At 36.2% G+C, this 21,012-nt stretch overlaps 1 protein-coding gene across 5 annotated transcripts in view; it reads left to right on the top strand.

The window, feature by feature from the left end:
* The window catches only part of BRIP1 (BRCA1 interacting helicase 1), a 118,177-nt gene that overhangs the window by 31,238 nt on the left and 65,927 nt on the right, over window positions 1-21,012 (top strand). For all 5 annotated transcript variants that reach the window (XR_008467710.1, XM_054209008.1, XM_054209010.1 and 2 more), the window contains exons 15-16: window positions 10,528-10,687; window positions 11,469-11,590. Coding sequence is in view for 4 of the 5 variants with exons in the window: in XM_054209008.1 (XP_054064983.1) it covers window positions 10,528-10,687; window positions 11,469-11,590 (282 nt within the window). In the remaining variant the exon portion in view is untranslated. The remainder of the gene's footprint in view (window positions 1-10,527; window positions 10,688-11,468; window positions 11,591-21,012) is intronic.

Raw genomic sequence — 21,012 nt, 5'->3', positions numbered from 1 at the left:
TTTTTTTTTTTCCCTTCTTCTTTGTTCTGGAAAAAAAGAGGTCAAAGATGACTGAGCTTGGGTTTTGACTGGTGAAGAAGAGGACAGCAGGATGCTGACTTCATTCATGTGCTGTTAATAGTTTCGTATTTGATTCCGGACCAGGATCTAAATAATACTGTTAAAAAGAATTTTTTCTGGAGAGCTTTCTTTGCTTGAAAGATTGCTGTCTCAACGGAACGTGAAAGTGTAATGATAGCCAAGGGTGAATGTACAAGCAGTTCTTGTAACACAGAAAGCTGTTGTCTTGGTTAATTTTAAAACCACAAAAGAAACCCTGTTTTGAACCAGGTTGTTTAGAAACAGCTGCGATGGAGCTCAAAGCCTGAATACTTCAAAGGCTATCCAGATTTTGTGGTAAAACATGTTGGGGTTTTTGGGAAAAGATTTTATATTAAAAAACTTATTTAACTGTAGAAGCAACGTATTAACCATGTTATTCTAGAGTCTTTGGCGTGCAAAACATTTCATTTTTCATTACTGTTGTCGCCGTTCACATATTCCATTATTTAAGGAGGTTATTGAAAAATTGATGGCATGTTGGTACCAGAGAGACATCCTGTAGGCTGCAGTGTTGATTTATGGCACATGGAACACAGTTCAGTGCTTCAGTTTCCTGCTGGTGAGCGGCACTTTGTCGTTGTCCCTAAAGAAAAAATCATACCAGTGAAATCCCCTGTGTTTCCCCCAAGTTGAGTGATGCATACTTTTTCTTTGAAAATGATTATGAATTATTCACCTTTGATTGTGCTGGAGTGTGCACATGGTGATCAGAATCTTGTTCATAATACAGAGTTTTTCACCATGTTCAGGGTTTAGTTTAATTATGTAGTTGAGTTGCATGGTAGCCTTTATCTAATTTTTCTTTTTTTCTTTCCCAGCCTCCCCCCCTTCCCCCCAGTATGTCTGCCAAGCCTGTTTGGGCTAGCACAGATTTTACCCCAGGTTTACTAGCGTACGTAGGTATCTCAACACAGGAGTCCTAAATGTTTGTCTATCATGTTTGTTTAAAATTTTCCTTGACAAAATCAGTACTTCCAAACTTAAAAAGACAATTTTTCCACACAAGTTCTTGAAAATCACAGACACTTGGCTTTAAAGTTTTATTCTTCAAGCTGATTTGCTGTTGTGAAGAAATGATGAGAGAGATCTAAGTGAAAAATCTCTTGAAATAGCACATGTAGTGATGACACAGATTTCCAACTGAGGGTGACTTTCTCCTGGGAGTTGTGTTGAGGAAAGACTCCATGATCTAGACTACCTGTTAGGAAAATTAAAAGGCTGTATGATCTTTCTTCGTAACTCTGGAAGAAATGTAAACTAAATAAATTTGTGATTGCGTCAAGGTCCCTTCACAACTTCCTGGATTCCATCTCTGGACTGTTAAAGGCTTTCCAATAAAATTTAGGTTTTCTTATAGAAAATAATGACCTGCTGAGCATTGAGCAACTTCAGCAATTTTGTTTTAATTTTGGAATCATGACTATCTGTGTAAGCTTAAGTTTTTAAAATCACTTTCCTTTTAACCACCTCTGCTTTAAATATACATGCTCTTGTTTTATGCACTTGATTTGATTTTTTGCGGTAACAGACGTTAAGGGTTAGCAGTTAAATACACATTAGAAAATCTTCCTCATCAGCTGAAAAGGAGAGGTTCTGAAAAAAGTGAGGAACGTGTGTTTTCCTCTGGAAGTTGTACTTAGGTGAGCATACACTCTGGTCTCATTCCTTCCAATGTCTACTTTTATTTCAGTGCTCCTCTAAGGTCTTTCCACATTAAAATTCCTCTATGCCTTGCCTGGTCTTCATATTCCTTAAAAAAAGAAATCAAAGTCTGAACATATTATATTCCCTGTATTCTTTAATTATTGGTTTTACAATAGAATGCTTTCTTTTTCCTGCTGGCAGAAAAAATGTTTAATAATTTTTTAATATATTTTCTGTTTTGCAGTTGTGGAGCTTTTCATTACAGAGGCTCTGTAACACTTTGGGAAAGGAAATCAGACAGAAATTGATCTGGAGTTAGTGCTCTGTAAAGCAAGTCTGGTTCAAAAGAACACTTCTGGGCATTGCTGGTTGTAGCCCCACGATGATAATAAATAGTTGGGGAAATGTGCAGTAGAAAGGAGGCATAGCCTCTCCTCGATAAGAATAGCATCTTTGTGTGGCCTGTTTCCATTAAAATGCTCCATTAAATCAGTTTATTTTTTGGCACATAAAGAAAAGATTACCTGTGCGTATTTAGATGGGCATTTGGTATTTTTCTCCAGTTTCCCATTAACAGTGGGAAATTAATGTTCTATTTTGAAAGTAGATTTTACTTCACAAAGGACATATTTTCATGTTCTCCTTAAATGAAATGTGTTTTAATTAGAAATGGAGAAAGTGGAATTTGAAGTTTAAAATACTTTTTTTTTTAAATAGATACTTTAGTATTTTGTATCCACTTAGTCATTCAAAAGAATGAATTTTAAATACCTCCTTGTGTTATGTTAGATACCTCCCATAAACATGAAGAGGTTTCTGCGAATCAGTCTATTGCTTAACCTTTCATGAAAATCTAATTGAGTGCGAACAACTGCTTAAATAATTCAATGGACTAAGTTATTCTTGGCTGGTGTAGTTCCAGCCTAGTGCGGTGCAAATGTCTGGGTGTCAAGCAAAATTGAGGTTTTTTGTTTTTTGGTGAGGAATGTGATGAAGAATGAAATGACAGTTGAAAAGGTGTACAGGTTGATTAAGGAGAAAAAAAAGGAAAAAAAGATGAAATGTAAATTAGCTCGGCCAATTTGGTAAATGACTTGTGGCTAAAAGGTGCATGTTCTTTCAGTCCTTTTGAAAGCATGTAATATTTTTGGTCATACTGATAAATGTTACTGGGTTTCATTGCTTTCTTTTCATACATGTGACCTTTCATTCTTATTAAGGGACATTGTGCTTTTTATAGTACTATTTTTTAATAGATCTAGAGTGCTATTTCCAAATTTATTTTAAAGATTTGGATAATGGACATAATTACTTATTGGTTAGTTGGCCCAAATATTTTCCCTCGTTTTTGGAGGGCAACTCGGCTTTTTCATTTCACCTGAATCCTAGGCACTTCTCTCTTTTCCCTTCAATCTTTTATTCCCATTTCATTACTCTCTTTGATTTCTTCCTTCTGCTATTTCCTTTGTGCTCACTTTTAACCTCAAAGGACTTTTTTGGTTGGGTTTTTGGTTGGGTTTTTTTGTTTGTTTGTTTTTGTTTGTTTTTTTTTACTAAAGATGGAAATAGAATTAATTACTGATCCTATGCCACCACATTGACATGGTAAACTGTTGTTTCCCCCAAATTGAAGAGTTCCAATAGTCCTGGAGGTCAGTTACATTCAGGATTCTGGGTCATTTAGTACAGAGGCTTGGCAACTCTTTTAGTTCAGAGACTATCGAATAACTTTCGTTAATTCTGTACTTTTGCAAAACATCTCAGTTCTTGAAGAAGTTAGTTTAATACGAGCCTGGAATAACAGTATGTAAGTGATGTGAAAAAAGTGGGTGGAGTCTGGCTGGATACATTCTTCAGGGTTACTTTGAAATAACATGAATTTAAGGCCACTAGTGTTTAAGCAATGTACTAAATGCATTTATTTAATGACTGAATATATTTTGGGATTATCACTAATAGAGAGAGAGTTTCATTCGTTCATAATAGAAGTCGAACATTCAACCAGGTAATTAACCATCACGCTGAACAGACCAGAGCTTTGAGACCAGTGGGAGAGTGGTTTGAACAAAACGTTCCAGCTGTAGCTAACCAGCTGACTCAGCAAACTGCATCATCCTGGAAACTTATTAAAGGTAATGCAATACCTATGGAATTAGATACATTATAAAAACATCTGTGCCTTGAGATCATCAGAGGATTACTTTAGTGGAAAATGTGATGTCCTCCATCCTAATAGCTTAAATTTGCAGAAAGATCTGTCAGAGTGTATAGATTTTTTTTTTTTAATTTTTTATTTTTTTTATTGAAAGGAAGAGAGGAGGCAGCTGATGGAGATGCTGGTTGAGTTGTCCTGTGATATATAAAGCAACGTGTACTATTTTTGGTTTGGCAGACAGTCCAAATGGTGGGAAACATTTTGTAGTAAGACAAGAAAACTGCATTCTCTCTGAATGCAAGGGTTTTCAGTAGATGCGGGGGGGGGAAAGGCCTCTTATTTGTTTGGTTTTGACACCTGTTACTTTTCTGTCAAGATACAAGCAGTGCATTGAAGCAAAAACATTTGATAAGACTCAATGTATAAATTAGGTATTTGCACTCCTCTGCCTCCTCCACTGCACTGCTTCCTCCTGTTGCTTAGATAAGATAAAAGCACTCGCTGAAGGACTGAGTTACTCAATGTCTTGAAGCAAAACAGAGTTTATGAGATCAGTGGAAGAAGAGGAGGGGAAAGATATAGAAATTAAAGTCTTCTGTACTGAAGAAGGTATAAGTTACATTTACATCTAGTATAAAATTTAAAGAAAAGCTATTTAAAATGTTAGGCACACTGCTGGTGAGGTCTATCTTAAATAGTATGTTTTTAAAAGACTTTGATTCATGCGCATTCTTAATGACAGATGAAAAACCTAATTAAAAAATTTTGCAAAGAGCAAAATTATTTAATACTATTAAGTTTTATTGTTAGATGTTTGGAGTACAGTCTCTAAGTTATTTAGCTTTTTTTGGTGACTGAATCACTTACAATACCACCACTTGGAGATTTGCATCTCCCACGGTCTATTTTATGATGTATTTGTTCTCTTTTATAATGTGTTATTGAAATTGAAATGCTGGTAAGACATTAAGTGTTGCATACTTTGGAAAGGTATAAGACCTTATTAATGTATGTTTAAAATATGCAGGGATACCTGTTTCATTTTCCTAAGTTTGAGTCAGATGAGAGTGGAAGGAGTGCTAGTTCTAAAATTAGAGCACCATGTGTTGGAAAAAGTTTTGTTGTTTTATTTAAATGAGTAGGTTTTAGTTTTGTTCCCTCATCCTAGCTGGATTTCTAGGCAGTTGGAATTGCCTTTGGATGCATTTTCCTTACTTTGCAGTTGACTTTGCCTGCATGGGGAATTTATGGCCTTTTTCACAACGTAGGACTGTGAAAGGGCTAGAAGAGCACAATTCAACTTGGCAGGTTCTCTTGTCTCTCTGAATCGAATTATGGTTGCCAAAACAGTTGCTCATCCTGTATGAGGAGAGAGGTGCAGCTGGATGTGGGCACATATATCTGCAGCTTTTTAAAATGTTTTTTGGTATTGCAAAGTTAAAAAAGAATAAATCTGTAAGACAGTTCCAAAGTTATATAGAAAAAGAAACTGTTTAATGAGATAATCTGTAATTTCCCTAGTCTGTGTACTAGGAAAATAGCATGATGTATTTCAGTTTTGTAGATGTAAAAGTATATTCTTCTCCATCTGCCAGAGCTTTGGGGGCTCCTTTTATTCCATGTCTGAAGTCCCTAATCTACATGTCTGTAGTGTTCTAGTTTAGTCTAGATTCCCTTTGGAAATACTTTCTCTAATCAGGTAGGTATTCAGGTACGTTTTATGTATTCAGCAGGGAATGGCCCAGGCCAGTATTTTCTGTTTCGTGTTTCTTGAGACATTTCAGGTTTTACAAACCATAGCTGGAAATGATCTTAAGATGTATATCTCTATATTACATTTAAAAAAAACCAAAACACAGTACCATGTAACGTAGCCTTGAAATCAAGGGGAAAATGTTTGTATGACATGATTTTAGCTGTTTCTAAAACTGGTGCCACCTCTTCCTCACTCCGTTTCATGTAAATAGAATTTTGGTGTCTGTATGTAGCATGTACCTTAATGGACTGATACTTAAAAGATGATGTAGGAGTACATCATTATAGCAGCACTGTACGTCTTTGTGTGTCACTTTTACGTATTGGTGGATTGGATGATAACCCTGTTTTCTGCAAGTGACTGCCCTTTTAGTCCCAAGTGTAGCACAGCCCTCTTAGTTCTACCAAAACGGAGTCTAGGGAAGTCACTCCTGTTGCTCAGCCTCGGGGTTGGCCATAGAGGTCTATTTTCCATTTCTAAAGTTTTGTGCTGACTGGATGTAGAACTTCTATTTGACCCTTCAAACACGTTTCCAGCCCACTGAAGACACACTTTGATTTGAAGCAGTGCTTATTCAAAAAGAAAATTCTGGTAGCAAACACATGAAGAGCTCTGCTTGGGAAAAGGCTTTTAGATCAATGTTAGTCCCTTGGGAATCTCTGACTTTTTGCACTAACAGTGGTGCCAATACTGTGATTTTTATTATGAAAAAACTAATGGCTGTTTCCTTTCTCCCCCCAGCTACCCTTCGTATCGGAATAACAATGAAAAACGGAACTTCATATCATTAAAAAAAATATTACATAGAAACAAGATGAAAAAATACCAAAGTTTGGAGAAGTGGGGATTTTAGTGTATCATGGCAGACCTTTAAGAGGGTTAAAAGATATTTGTGTAAATTTTGGGCACTTTGAAATACCTTTTGTTCAATTATCATTATATAAATGTATGGGTAACAAGACAGCATATAGTTTGAAATTGTAACTGACAGTTATTATTAAATAGTTAATAGTTGTTAAACTAGCTAATAAAGCCAGAGTTATTTTACTCTGCTGTCAGATGCTGCTTAGGCCATTATCCTTTTTGTCCTGTACTGCTCTTGAGCATCCTTTCATGTTTTTAAGTGTTCCATTGCTTTCCCAAGCACTTTTTGATGGAGGGATTATTTCTGTGATGCCATTTTACTCTGCTGGCAAGGTGAGATCCATTCATTACGTGAGTCAATGCTAAAATATTTAAGGAATATTCCATGTAAAGAAATTTAGTAGCAGGTGCTTGTAGCAGGACAAGAGCTAGGGAACTGTAAACCAGAATAAGTAACTCATCATGTTACAGTGTTTTCTGTTAGACCCTCCCTCACCTCAGGTAATTGCTACCTGGAAAATTACTGTCAGGAGGTAATGAGTACTGCAGAAAATGTGCATTCCCAGCAACTTGATTGCTGCAAGTTAACTTCTCAACTTCGTTAAGATGCTGGAAATTACAATGAACTTGCCTTAGGGTAAAATACATTAAACAAATCTTTGGTCTTGCTTCACGACACGGGGAACCCCTAATGCAGTTTTTGGCACTGAATAAAACAAAGCGGCAAATGGAAAGGGGCAAAGCTTTTCCTTCGTGGACACAGAATGAGAGGATTTTGCCTAGGAGTGCAAGAGAATGGCAAGAGATGTTGAGAAAACAGTTTCCCCCATTCCCAAGCTTGAAGAGTGCTTCAAAAGCTGCCTAAAAAAGAGGATGCTGACAAAGGCGAATGGGGAATCTAAATACTGAGCTCATAGTTCCTATGGATCATAGCTTACAGGTGTCTTTAAATTGCAGAAAGGAAAAAAAGGAAAGAGCTATCAAAGTAAACATCCTTCAGTGCATGGGAAGATGACAGATTCTTTCTAACAAGATTTTCTGCTCTCCTGGAGGAAGGCCATTTGTTAATAAACCATTTGAGAATCCATTTTTAAGGGATTTAATAAAATATACACAGACTGCCTTCCACTGCAGAAACTATTATTCCCTTGGGTAGAAAAAGTGACTGAGTGTGGGCATTAATGGTTGCTTCCTGTGATTCCTGGCATTATATCTTGCTCCCATTTGCACTTTTTCAACCCAAAGTGAAATAATTTTTTATGAGAAACCCGCACTTGATTCCTAGCTCTTACGAGGCATGTATGTGTTCTATATTTTATTTATTTCTATTCAGTCATGTCCATAATTCTTGTTGGTTTAGTGTCTGTGTCTATAGCATGGGTATTTTGTGTGTTTGTGCATACTTTCCTGGGTACAAGAAAGTTTCCATATCTAGCAAACTCCATTAAGTGGAAGAGGTAATAACTTTTGTGTGAATTAAATGAATTGTTCCATTCTTGCCAAAGATTTTCATGAATAATTCACCCATTTCCATCAAAAATTGTAGATTTTCTATTGTGAAGGTTGCTGCCAATTAAACAAGGAACCTGAACCTATTATGGTCTAATAGATCCTTACCCAGAGGGACTGGGTAACTCACAAAAGAGAAAAGATGTTTTCTTATGAATTTGGAGGAAGATTTTCTACTGCCATCTTTCCAAATATGAATTTAAGTTATAATCCTTTCAAATAGGAGAGAAATACAGTGGCACTAAAGGGATTAAGTAATTTTTGTAAGGAATCTTGCCCTTTCTGAGACTGTCAACACACTTTGGTTCTCTTAAATCAAGAAAACAATTTTTCTGCTAAGAATGCTTCATGAGGGTGTGTTTGAAAAATACCAGTTGATTTCAGTAGCTGAGATGATAGGAGGAGGAGCAAGTGACCCTTAGAAATCAAAGCATGGGTAGTTTTTTTGTACGTGAATGCCAAATTCAGTTGTATCCCAAATATATCCTGCCTATATTATCTTACTGCATGGTAAAGAGCAGACAGCGCTAGAAGTGAGTTTAGCATAGACTGCTAAGTGAATGCCCAGGCAGACATTATTTTCACAGCAGGAAGAATGAAATCTGGAAAGCTAATAATATTACAGTCACTGGCAGCTCTAACAGATCCCAAATGGATGTACTTACAGGCATAATTTGTTTGATTCTTTTCTTTACCAGAATTATCTCCATATGATATCCAAGAACTGAAGACATAGTGGCAGGCTGTGGATGGCAAGATGGACAGTCATTGCTTGGTCATAGTATTACGACCTTTTATATAAAAAGAGATTACAGACAGGATGCTGCCAGGAAATGACAGAGCTGGTAGAGAAGGGGACAAACAGTAGGACAGACACATTTAGAAGAGATGATTTATTCTACAGTAACATCTGCGTGCGTAGGAAACTGTTCCTACTGGTCATCACTTGGTCTCTCTGTGCTTGCTTGAGAATGGTGTCGTGTAGGTAGTAAGCAACTATAATTCCCTGAGATTTGCTAGCTTGAGCAAAACTAGTGAAAATTCAAGAATAAAATAGTATTTGTCCCCTCTGAACCACGTGTACCTCAAAAGGAACCAATCCAAATACTGAACATCAGAGAATGAGTTAACACTCAGACCTTTAATGCTGAGAACATGAAATAGCAAGGGTTCTTGTAAACTATAAATTTGCAGGTATTCTCCCTGTAAACTCAAAGGTGACAACAACTAGTTACCATTAGTTCTGCTTCACAATAACACTTAAACTGTATATTTGGACACGGGACAGATTAATTTTGTAACAATCTAACTGTTCCAGATCCTGAGATCTTGGCTGGAGTGCATCAGAAAGCCAAGTGGGTTGGAGTTAAGGGATGCTGTGGCTTTTTGAGCAGCGAACTGGGGCAAGTGCAGGTTCCAGATGGAGCAGTTTACGTAGCCTGGAGCAAAATACTGGGAAAGTCTTAAGTGAGTGCAGTTGAGGGAAGTACAGACAAATTAAGAGCATAACCCGTATTACAGAATGTGTGAATTTAAAATCTCTGTACATATGAAGCTCAGCAACGCTACTGTACAACAGTTAGTGACATGCTAATGAACAGCGAGAGTGAAATAATGTATTTACTTCTGTCCACTGAACCAGATCTGCTCAGTTCATTCTAAAATGTGTTGATTGCCTTGCTTTTGTCTTGAGGGCAGTGCTGTGCACCGTCAAACAAACACGTCAGGTGAAGCAGTGACTTTTTTGCTCCCTTTCTTGATGAAATTCAGTTTAGAAACTGATGAGCAAAGGGCATGGAATGACTGCTAACTGCAAAATGACCCCCACCCATCTGACTTCAGTTTCTGTGGCAATTTTAGACTTTGCTTTTTGTAATGCAATACATATTTTCATTATTTTTGCACTAAATGTGGAACAAGCTTATTTGCATGCAAGATTTGAACACGTTACTGATTTGGAGTGAAATGTGCACAGTTCAGAATCTGGTAGATATAACAAAGCTGAGAGGCCCTTCAAGAAGCAGAGGAGGCTCCTACGTCAATGCCTCAACTTATCTATGTAAATTTTAAAATACAGAAATATTGTAGAAATTTAAAGTATACAGGTTTGTTTCAAAGTAATTTAGAATTTGTTTCCAGTATTACTTGTGGATCTCTTACTTGGTAATCAGAAAAACAGGTAATTTCTTTGAATGACATTTCTCTTGCTTTTTGGAATACCAGAAGATATTCTTTAGTGACCACGGTCATAATTTAGAGAGTTTTGCTTTGATAACTCACAAATCTGCACTGTTTCTAATTAGCAAAATTAGTGGCTATCATGTTTACTAAGTGTTGCGTAGCTGTGGAACACTGTATGGTAGGGAAATTTGTATTCATAAATACAAAAACTGGATAATACAATTTCACGAAAATAATTGTTTTTGTGCTTTATTTGAACAGTTCAAGTGATTGACCTTTCATGACAGCTCTTCTGGATTTTTCTGTTTGTTTTCAGCTGTTGGATAAATTAAAAGATCGCTGGATGCACACAGGCTTATGGAGGAACCTGGAGCTGGTTAAGACAGTCATTGTGGAGCCTCAAGGAGGGGCAAAGAGTGATTTTGATGAACTGCTGAAAATATACTATGATGCAATAAAATGTAAAGGAGAAAAAGGTACGTTCTTCAAGTATACAAAATAGTTGATACAGACTCCTCAAGTTTTGTTGTTTTGTTTTTTGTTTTTTGTTTTTTTTTTTTAAAAGATTCTTAACATGCTTAACAATTAGATTAAGGCATGGATAAACAGTGAAGTCAACCTCAGCTTAATAAGCTATTGTGATAAATGAGGAAAATTGACTGCTATTTATGTTGTTGCATACAGATATAGGGAAGTACAGGAGGATGCATAATCCGAATAGTGATATTCAAAAGGCAGTGAGCTGTGTAGGGATGTGCAGTTGTGTGTCCAGCAGGGCGCAGAGTGGCTTCTCAAAGAATCGAACTTAAAGTACATTGCATAACTGTGATTTACCATATTATATTAGAGCCACTATAGCATTTCTTCTCAAAATACTTAAATGTTAGTAGAGAGAATAAAGAATGATAGTATGTTAGACAATAAATAGCATGATTTTTGGAGTGCAAAATTTAAGGTTTAAAATTTAAAATTTTTTTGTAGATATATATGGTTCTTGCATAATTAAGTACCACTATATTATATAGTGCAAAATTATTTTGCTAGTTGATATGCAAAATCACGACATTATTGATAGAAGTGTGGAGTTAATCTCATCCCTCTAACAAAGAAGTCTGTATTTTTATATCCACTCACCTTTTCCAGACTGATACACAGTGTATTATAATGTATTACATTTAGCACTTTAGAAGATGTTGGTGAAACTTTCTTCCGATATCACTGGGAATGATTTGTATATTCCTCTCTGGCTTGTTCAAGATGGAGCACTCCTTATAGCTGTGTGCAGAGGAAAAGTTAGTGAAGGCTTGGATTTCTGTGATGAGAATGCCCGGGCAGTTATAACCATAGGTATTCCGTTTCCAAATGTGAAAGACCTTCAGGTAGGATATTAATTGAAAGAGTTGTACTTTATTTTTATGTCATGTTTAAAACACCAAATACGCACAAAATATTTTTTTTCTACATGTTTACTCTTGGATTCCGCTCGGTCCCATTTGCATACTTTGAGTTACCTTCTACACAGGTAAGAGGAGGAACAGTGTAGCGTGTCTTGTGGACTCATTTATGTCATTCTAAATAAGTTAATATCATGCTAGAGATATTTTAAATTTTTGTCTGACATTGCTATAGGAGGCTATTGCATTGTTAAAATGCTCATTAACTTCATACGCTGCCAAGCAACAGTACATGTTTCCATCTTCACTTGCCTGTTTTCATGCACCAAAACTTGTGTTATTTGTATAAAAATGAAATTACTTCCTGACTCTTTACTGTTGTGGGGTGTTTGAATGTGAAGATCTAGGATAAACACTGGGAAAATACTACTTCAAGGCATTCGGATTGATCGAAAGATTACTTCAGAAAATAAGTGGAAAGATAAAGATAGTTATAGTGTAAAATAATAACATAATGAAGCAATGTGTTTCACACACAAGATCATTATTGACTGCAATATATCACCTTTCTAATTCCCATTGCCTTCTTTAGTGTAACTGTGTGTATGACACTACCCACTTAAACGGAGAGTGAAATTGTAAACCTTTTCCAGGCTAATGTTGCTTTATTAGCTTGAAATTTTGAGGTTTGAAATTATGACATAACAGAACCTCTTCCTGGATACTGAGGACATTAGTCTCTTGATAATTCAAGCTTTGTCTAACTTTAGCAAACACTTCTAAGTGCCTTCTAAAGATAGTATCCTGACGTGCCTCCAATTAAAGGAATTTGAGACTCTGTATTTTTCAGCAGGTGGGCAAAGTAGCATCCTGTTGTTTGCACTGCTGTGTAATTACCCACATCAACGCTACCTTCCTTTTGACTTCAACAGGACTTGTCTTATGGACAGATGATGTTCCACTAGAATAGGCACTTCGTAGTTGAAGCCAGGCATTCATAAAGGAAAAGAAAGCCAATGAATACGGAAAAATGCTTTTCTGGACTTTCTTTCTACTTACAAAAAAGAACATTTATTATTGACGAGTTTGTAAGACCACTTATTTTTTAGTGGTCTGGGCGTGCCACTTAGTTAGTCACCCAGTTGCTGGCACACTTCTTCCCAGTGATAATAGCCATCGTCACTACTTTATCTTATGCGTACCTTTTAGAGCTATTTGGGACTGCTTTGTGAAGCTAAGAAACAAAATGAAGTATCGCAGAATAAATAAGTACCAGAAACAGCTGGATTCTGGTTATTAGTAATGCCAAATCAAACAAGAAAAACATAGGTTTGCACTTGAAAGCCCAAACAGACTCAGCTTTGGGTTTAGAGATGTGTTCTGAGCATAAGTGAACAACCAAAGACTTCTTTGTTGTCTACAGTGTGTGCCTAATTACAGCCTGGGTGGAAAAAACCCACATCCTATAGGACTCGTAAGGTTATATTAGTGGTGGCTGCCTACTGCAATGTTCTTTCAATGCTTGCATAACTTTCTTGAAGCACTTATTCAGCCACAACATTTTTTATCTTAGTAAAATATAATACACTGTACTTTAGTATAAAAACATTTACATTCAAAGAATACTTAGCACTCTTTCTGGAGTTAGAAATTCTTTGTTTTAGAAGGATATGCTGAAATGATATTTTGGAAATACTTGGTTTGCAGTGTAGCTGGAACTCTTACAATTTACTCCAAATGATTTCCAGGAAGTCATTATTTTTATATTCTAAATGATACAAAATTAAATTGGAAAGAATGTGTCAAGAGTGAATTATGTTCACAGTGGATTATGTTCCTTAAGATTAAAATAGTGTATTTGATTTTACCTTAAGCTCAAGGTAATATGTAATATAATAGAATCACAGGCAGTACATCCCATTACTGATAACTAAATTCCAAAAAATCAGTGTTGTGTTAAACTATTTTTTTTTAATTAGACTGCAGAAAACCTCTACATTTTTAAGTCAGGATAGAAACACTAGCTGCCAACTTGCAAGCAGCTAAAGGTTTGAGTGTATATATTTAGATATGGTAATGCACAAAGCACTGCAGTGATCAATTCTAGATGAGAGAAGGGCATGCACCAGTCTCTGAGCATCAGATTTGAGGAGCTGTCTGGTGCATGGCACTGCACGCGCCATAACGCTAGGGGAAATGGGTTTTATTGTAAATGTGTCTTTTGCTCAAGAATTTGGATCCAAAGTGATATCCAGCTAGCAGTACTTCCGCAAAATTGAATGGTGGGATTTTTTTTTTCCAGGGCTTTAGGTTTATCAGATAGCCCAAAAAGTTCTGGATTAATGCACATTTCTTCTACTGGTTGAGCTCAATTGCATGAAGTAGGATAGAGTGAAGGATAGTCACCGTTCTCTGAAGAAGTCAGCTCAGGAAAGGAATTGGAATTATATTTTTAAGGAAAACTGGCTGTTGATAGTGAAGATTGGCATGTAAAATTGAACATAAAAAGAGGAGAGGGGAAGTAGAATGGGACACGACACCAGTTTTCACCTGAAACTATTCCTTGTGTATATTTCTGGGAGAGCTAATTCATAGAATCATAGGGTTGGAAGGGACCTCTGGAGATCATCTAGTCCAGCCCCGCGCCAGAGCAGGGAATAGTATTCAATGTTCAATAGTATTGCTTCCCAGAATGGAATGAAACAAATGTATTATAAAAGGGTACAGCAGAGTAAGTGCTACATTTAAAAAAAATTGTTAACTTTATATAAAACCAATGTGATGTCTTATTTTTAATAGTCTGTGTGTATTAACAAATGCAAATTGTTGTTTATTGCTTCAGTTCCCCTAGACCAACAGACCTTACCTAAACATTAGAAAGGAAAACAAAATTTTATTCCTGTAAACTTTATTACAATTCTTCTAAATGCTTTGGAATTTTCTTCAGTGAGTAAAACTTTGTAGAACTGAAGGAGTATGAATTTCTCAATAAGGAAAAAAAGGTGCTTGAAGTTGGTAGGGACTGGAAGGGATGCTATAAACCATGCTCTCATGTAGCAGATAGTTGCTAGTATTACCTGAAATGAAAAGAGATTCTTTGTTAATTGCAGACAACTGTCTATAGTTAATCCTTAACCTGTTGTCCTAACCAGGTGGAGTTCGGCTGGCTGAATTACTATTTCATTAGCAGTTAGAATCCAAAACTTACAAGCCCAATTGCCAGGGGGTTAAATTATACTCGTGTCATCCAGCTTATGATGGAACTTTGTCTTCTAACCGTACTTTTATAATCAAATCCTAATCCTTTGGAACTGAGGTGGGAATAGAGTTGGGTTTTAAAGTGAAGGCTGATGTTCAAATACTCCTTGCGTTAAACAGTAGAAATAATTTATGATGGAACTATCAGGAAGAATATCTTTACAGTGTCTTATTCAAGTACCTTTTCCTATTCAGGATTGTTTTCAAAGCATATCAGTAGTGCTCATTATACTGAGAAGATACAAAATCTCCCTTCGAAGTTCAACGGAGTGACTTTCTTTTAGGGTGGCTGATTTTAATTTAAATGTTTTTCCTATCGGAATTCTTTTTTCCTCCTGGGGTTAGAAGAATCCAGATTTTTTTAAACATTAGAGGACATTGTACAGTTTATCTTTTTTTGTAGGATTTTAGAGTACATTAAGTTCCCAAACTAAACAGGTAAATTTTATCGGATAGTTACGTTTGCTATTATGATATAGTCCGTTAATGTTTCTTTAGATCTTGTAGGTTAACCAGAAAACTGATTAAAACTTGGAAATTTTAAAAATTCCAGCTTTGAAGTTTTGGGAGGAGCTTGAATTTTGAGCAGACAGAAGAAAGTTCAAAACACAGTGACGTTAGATGTATATAGACGTAAAATTATGAATACAGGTACATCTGTTACTTTTACATAGGAATAGGTGCTTAGTAGATATTACTGAGCGAAGAAACTGGTAAGATGATTAATAGCGACATCCCTTGAAAAATAGGAAATGCAAGAGATTAACAATTCCCTTGGAATATCCCTGAATGATATACTTCTGGGATTGGTTTAAATCATGAAAAAGTGTTCTGCTTCTACATGAAAATGCACTTGCATGTCTGCTTTTTTGGGTTAATAAAAGTCCTCTTAAGACTCAATTCCATAACCCCTTACTCCTGCACATAGCTTTTACTTGTGTGAGTAATCCCTTTAATACTTCTAGGACTGAGCACAATCACAAGGGTTTGTAGAATTGTACCATTGGAGACCAATATTTTATGTTGGCAGTTTGATGTTGGCTCATCTCCACTAATATTACTCATCTGTGATCAACCTGCTTTCTAAATATGTTTTATGATTTGTAACTTGATGCTAATACCAGTGAACTGTAATATTAGAGAACATAAATAATGTGACAGAAAAAGATGTGTAATCCCATATGCATGTTATCTGATGCTAACATACTATTCATTAACTTCTGTTATATATTTTGAATTGTAGCACTTTGGATTCAGACATTGGTCTTTATATGGGCAAGAAACTCATTGTCAAGTGTTGTGCATAATATCCAATTTTATTTTCTCCATATGTTTGTGCTAAATATACGCCACAACTTCTGGTATTAAATGGCAAGTATTTGGTCTCCTTAAGTAACTGTATGCTTTTATAAGTTACATTATTTTCTGTAAAACCTTTAAAGAATATAGTTTACTTTCTTTTCCAGTTGCCTCACTTAAAAATTTTAGATACGTAATGTCTTGCATTCACTCATTTTCACAAAGAGAAGTCTGAAGCACTCTGTCAGTGTTAGAGAGAAAGAAATGATTAAGGCTCAGAAGCATACTTGATTTTATACTGATACAATACTGATTTTATAAAGAGAGGCGAAACCCCTAATTCTGTGTTATTGAAAATGGTGTCGCATTGCTGAAGAATCAGGTTGCTAAAGCAAAATATATAAAAGAAATGTTAAAGTATTGCTTAAAGCTATGGTACTCTCAATGGTAGGGATTGGCTCTAGTAAAGCAGGAAAATTTATTTCAGAGCCAAAAATGACTTCTTTGGCTGTGACCAGGATTTCCTCTGCCCACCTCTGGGACCTGAAACTGGAGGTAGGAAAATCTGATTTTGGAGCCAAGTGTGACTTGTTTAGTTCAAGTCATAATTTACTGTTCTTACCTTGGGGACCTGAAAATAAAGAAACTCGCTATGAAATGTTGATAATGGGCGACTCTGAAGTGCAAGCATTAAGCTAACTTTCCCAGAGAGCATTTCTTCACTTCCACCTTTCCAGATGCTTTTGATCGTAGTACAATAGAGTGTACTTAATCATGTAACAGCTAAGAGAACTTTAGCAAAATATAGAGGAAAATGCAGTCAAACCCTTCTACATCAATAGATGCGCAAGGAAAATAAACTTGATAAGGCTAGGATTTCTGTGCAGTGACATTACTCGAGAGATGTGGCTGAGTTTGCCATTAATGAGAAGTATTTCCCATAGCTGCTATGGGGTGAATATCAGCTATGAAGGCAAATACTTTATTGTTTCCAGCAACATAATTTGGGAAACATGATGGAACACATCATTTCCATTACAATTTGCTGGGTTATATGTAACTTAATGATACCAGGAGTTTGCAGTTATCAGGCTGAAGTTTCTTTCTCCTTTCTTTAAAATTGAGCTATTTGTATCATTTCAAAATAATAGCGTTTTTTGAATATTTAAGTTAATTTCTAGTCCTTGTGGCAGTTTTTAAGCCTATATGCTTTTTCTTCATTGAAAGGAGAAAGAATTTCGTGCTGGATAAATGGTTGCTGAAATAATTCATTTCCTGCAACCTATATTCTAGGAAAAGAAAAATTTCTAAGAAAAGGATTGTTATTTTAGGTGCTTAACCTGAATTGAGAAATGTAGCATGCACTGTATGAGTTCCGTCATAGCTTTGCATCACTTAAAAAATATTTTCACTACTTATTCAAAATAAAGTGTTGTTTTAAAATATGGGCAAACTAGTACGGAAAATTACATTTTATGGGAAGGTCATTGTTGTGTTTATCTTTAGTAGAATTTGAAAATTCCCTGTGAATTTAAGATTTTTTTTTTTATTATTTTTTTTTTTTTAGAGATATAAGACTGACTTTCTGTTATTGATGTGATTGTTTTAGGCAGGGTGAATGTTTCGGAGCAACTTTGCCACAACTTTCCAGTCAAATCTGACATTCATTGTAAAAGCCTTAAGACAGTATGTGCTATCATTTTCAGTACAATTTAAATGTTTCTAAAAAGTGATCGAATTTTGTGTTTGTTTGATTGTCTGTGTTGATGGTTGTCTAAACCTGACACTTCTACTTTCTTCTTCACTACATTACTGTGAAAAAAATTACAAATGTAAAGTGGGGAGCTGGAAAACATTTATGGAACTTTCACAGGAAAGCCAAACATGATGTTATATTATTTATTGAACGTTCTCTGAGAGGGCAATACTGAATAGGGTAAAAATGCAAGGTGTGTACGTGTTTGTATATGTACACATATGCACACACACGCTTGTCTCTCTTCCATGCCCCACTTCACACTCAACTTTGTTTTGTATTTTAATTACAAAGTAGCTTTTTGAAATGATAAAGGATGTAAATAAGAAATATACTTAATATACTTGCAGCATTGAGATGTACGATGTTATGCAGCAAGATTCTATGTGTTAAATAACAATTATCGAAACAATATACTTTCCCATTTTGTAAAAGAGCATGCTTTCGTATCATTCAGCCAGCATTGTTCTGGGCTTGCAGCAGTACGCTGTGAATTATTTCAGTCTGCTGTGATACTGCTTACTAAGGGGTAGTGCTGTGTGCAAGTGTGCAGAATCGTACCAGACGACGGGCTGGATAGTGCAGATCTTCGTCACTTTTTTTTTATCTCCCATCTTCCCAAAGGAAAATGCCAGGAGGTACAGCTACCTGTGTACAGAAAACCAAGCAATGCAGTAAACATGTGGTGGTGTGGCAATTTCTTACATCAGTTTGAAGCAGTAAGATATCTCAAAAACCTTTCACTTCCCACTTTTCCAGAAATAAGAATGGTTGCAAAACGTCAAAGCTATCCACACTCTTCTCACATCCCATAGAATTAATTGAGAAAGAAAAACATTGATGGCAGAGGCTTACCTTAGCTAAGGTAACATTTAAGTTAAGTTAGCATGTAAGGCTAGTGCATGGCATTTCTCTTTACTGGTGCAAGGCTAATGTCAATATGTTGGCACAGATCACAGAAATCATCCCTGAATATATCCGGAAGTTAAGCCTTTGGATAAATAATACAGAAAATCAAAACTTTTCCTTTCCATTTAATAGTTTACTTTTCTGATCCACAAAAAAAATTCCAAAGTGATTTTCTTGTGTTTATCTTGTCCTTAGCAAGTAACGTTGACCTTTAAGTTTTTACTTTACTGTCAAAGTATGTTGAAAGCTTTAAAAGTGAAGCTATCACCTTGGGGATTTGTAAGATGACTGACACTTACCACTTCACCTTAGACGCAGTGACGCTGAGCGTATGCAGCAGCGTTGGACCTCAAGGGAAGCTGTTTGATTTTTTTCACTTCTGCTTCACTGGAAATGGATTGAATTTTCTCTTCAGAGGAGAGTTTTGGTTGCATTAGATTTTAATCAAGTCACTTGTTCGCAGTCCCTCAAAGCCTACAAGACTGAGATGAGTAGATGGGCCTGGGGTGAATGTGCTACAAGATTTGTCAAACCGTAAAACTTCCAGATCTCTGAGATGCCACATGGTGTAGTTGACAATACTAAAAGTGTTCAGTGGTTACAACATTACATAAGCTTCCCATCTAACACTGGGATTAAGGGCGAGAATACTGGGGAAGCATTTAGTCATAAAATATCTTGTGAGTTCAAAATAAGAGAAATACAGCTTTGCATAAAGTGGCAGTGCTGTGTTTCTGCCCCAGAAGGTGGCGTTGGCCAGTTAGTAGACTCCAGTGGACAGGAGTTTTCTGTTGGGTTGTTTGCCTTTACTTTTTTAAATCGTATCTCATATTTAAGCTTTTGGGCTATGGGGAAACAAGCTATCTGTGGTTTTACGTATATATAGTTTCTTTCATGCCATTTCCATGATTTATTTTTTTTTTCCCCATTTCCGGTAACTTTTCATAGTTTTGATTCTATCTTCATTGAAGCAATAAACATTGCACTGTTCAGATCCCATGGGTGCTCAGTATCTTCTCAGGTGCACCGATCGGATACAACAGCCTGCAAGATATGGCTACTCTGAGATCTAGATCTGCGGAGATATTATTTCTTTATTTTATTCACTGTTGGCGGAGCAAGGCAAATTTTGAAGTGTGCATAGAAATTTTCAGGCAGAAAAGGTCACCTGCGCTATTTTTAAGCTTACGTGGCTTTGCTGCAGGAGCTGTTGATTTGGGTTGGTGGCCTCTGTAAGGGGCAGATGCTGGAGGGCGGCAGGTGTGGGGTTCAGCCTCCCAGCAAGTCATCTGCTACAGACACTCTCATAGGATGGGGCTGTGAAATGCGCACCTACAGGATAATTGAGCAGTACAAAGCATTGTTCGTGTCACTAGCTGATAAAGTCTTATTCACAGCATATATGGTATTGTTGTGCTCCCAGTTTTGGGGTTTTCTTGTTGCTTTATAAAGAAATGCTTTATAAAGGTATTCGTGTGTGAAAGCAGGAGAGTGTTGTATTTGTCTGGTGACAGTCTTTTAGGTATATGAGATGGTTAGAATGGCCTCATATTATCGTAATATATAGAATCTAGTTGAAAAAATTATAGGTAATGAGCATTTGCTTATTTCATACTGTTTTATATGTATTAACGCTGCACTTGGAATGCTTGGAGTGTTTAAAGATAACATCCTGCCATCGTATCTTTTTCCTTTGGGCTAATAAATTGAGCCATTGTGTTTAGATACAGCTTTTAGTAGGTCTACTGAGGAGCAAGGATGTTTGAAGCGTGTTCTATGACTCACCCAGGTCTTTACACGTGCATTATTTAGTCTTAAATCTCACAGACGTTGTTACTGCTTTTGAAGTGAGGAGGGGGAAAGTTAAATGCCGCACTATTTAATGCTACTTCCATTTAAGGATTTTCAGATGTGAAAGAAAAGAAATGGGTTTTCATGTCTTTTATTTTCCTGCACTTACAAACTTTTATGATTACTTGGCATTCGTCAGGAGGAAAGTAGATGGCAAGTATGTTCTCGAAGAATTCTAATTATTGCTATTTCAGGTGGAAGAGAGACTCTTAACTGGACACATGAGGTTTTTAGGATGGTAGATTTGCTTAAAAACCATTTTTATGTCTTTTTGGGGGGGATGGAAGCAGGGAATGACCACCTGGTATTTTTTGCTTGTTTGTTTTTAGGAGGT

This window comes from Rissa tridactyla, chromosome 7 (assembly GCF_028500815.1).
Source record: "Rissa tridactyla isolate bRisTri1 chromosome 7, bRisTri1.patW.cur.20221130, whole genome shotgun sequence".
In the NCBI taxonomy this organism is placed as follows: Eukaryota; Metazoa; Chordata; class Aves; order Charadriiformes; family Laridae; genus Rissa; species Rissa tridactyla.
The sequence above is the reverse complement of the archived record's forward strand: the minus strand, read 5'-3'. Positions and strand labels throughout refer to the sequence as shown.